The sequence below is a fragment of the Propithecus coquereli genome, unplaced genomic scaffold, assembly GCF_000956105.1.
Source record: "Propithecus coquereli isolate 6110/MARCELLA unplaced genomic scaffold, Pcoq_1.0 Scaffold155, whole genome shotgun sequence".
Taxonomy (NCBI): Eukaryota; Metazoa; Chordata; class Mammalia; order Primates; family Indriidae; genus Propithecus; species Propithecus coquereli.
The window spans coordinates 3195592-3196128 of NW_012139969.1; the positions used below are offsets into that span (position 1 = coordinate 3195592).

The 537-nt window shown below is 47.5% G+C and overlaps 1 protein-coding gene across 1 annotated transcript in view; it reads left to right on the forward strand.

Moving 5' to 3' along the window:
• The window catches only part of HEXA (hexosaminidase A (alpha polypeptide)), a 37638-nt gene that overhangs the window by 31239 nt on the left and 5862 nt on the right, over window positions 1-537 (forward strand). Inside the window, exon 6 of the mRNA XM_012640551.1 lies at window positions 249-392. Within this exon, the coding sequence (XP_012496005.1) occupies window positions 249-392 (144 nt within the window). The remainder of the gene's footprint in view (window positions 1-248; window positions 393-537) is intronic.

A 537-nucleotide genomic window follows, 5' to 3' on the forward strand; every position in this document is an offset into this window, starting at 1 on the left:
TTTCTCTATATTTTGCTAAATAGACATAATACCTGCCTTGTTTATGTCACTGGCATTATGATATTCAGATAAAACAGATTTGATAACTGGTGGGAAATCATCACCAAGTTCCTTGAAGATAGTCCCTGATAGCGAAGGGCTGTGGACAGGCTTTCTGATATCTGGGCAGTCCTTTGGGTATCTGGAGTATCTGTCACTGTGCCAGCCTTCAGGAAACGAGAACCTGAAGGGTGTCTTGTGCCTTTCAGGGGTCCTACAACCCTGTCACCCACATCTACACAGCGCAGGATGTGAAAGAGGTGATTGAATACGCACGGCTTCGGGGCATCCGCGTGCTGGCAGAGTTTGACACTCCTGGCCACACTTTGTCTTGGGGACCAGGTAAGAATAACGTCTGGGGTTGGAGGGAGTCTGTTTATCATCCTCAGTAGGGGGCTCAAGAAATGGGCTGTTGGGTATGGCATGTCCCAACTTTGGTCCCTGGAGGAATGTTTCCCATCAGCTTCTTCCTCTTGGTAATTTAGATAGGAAGAACTT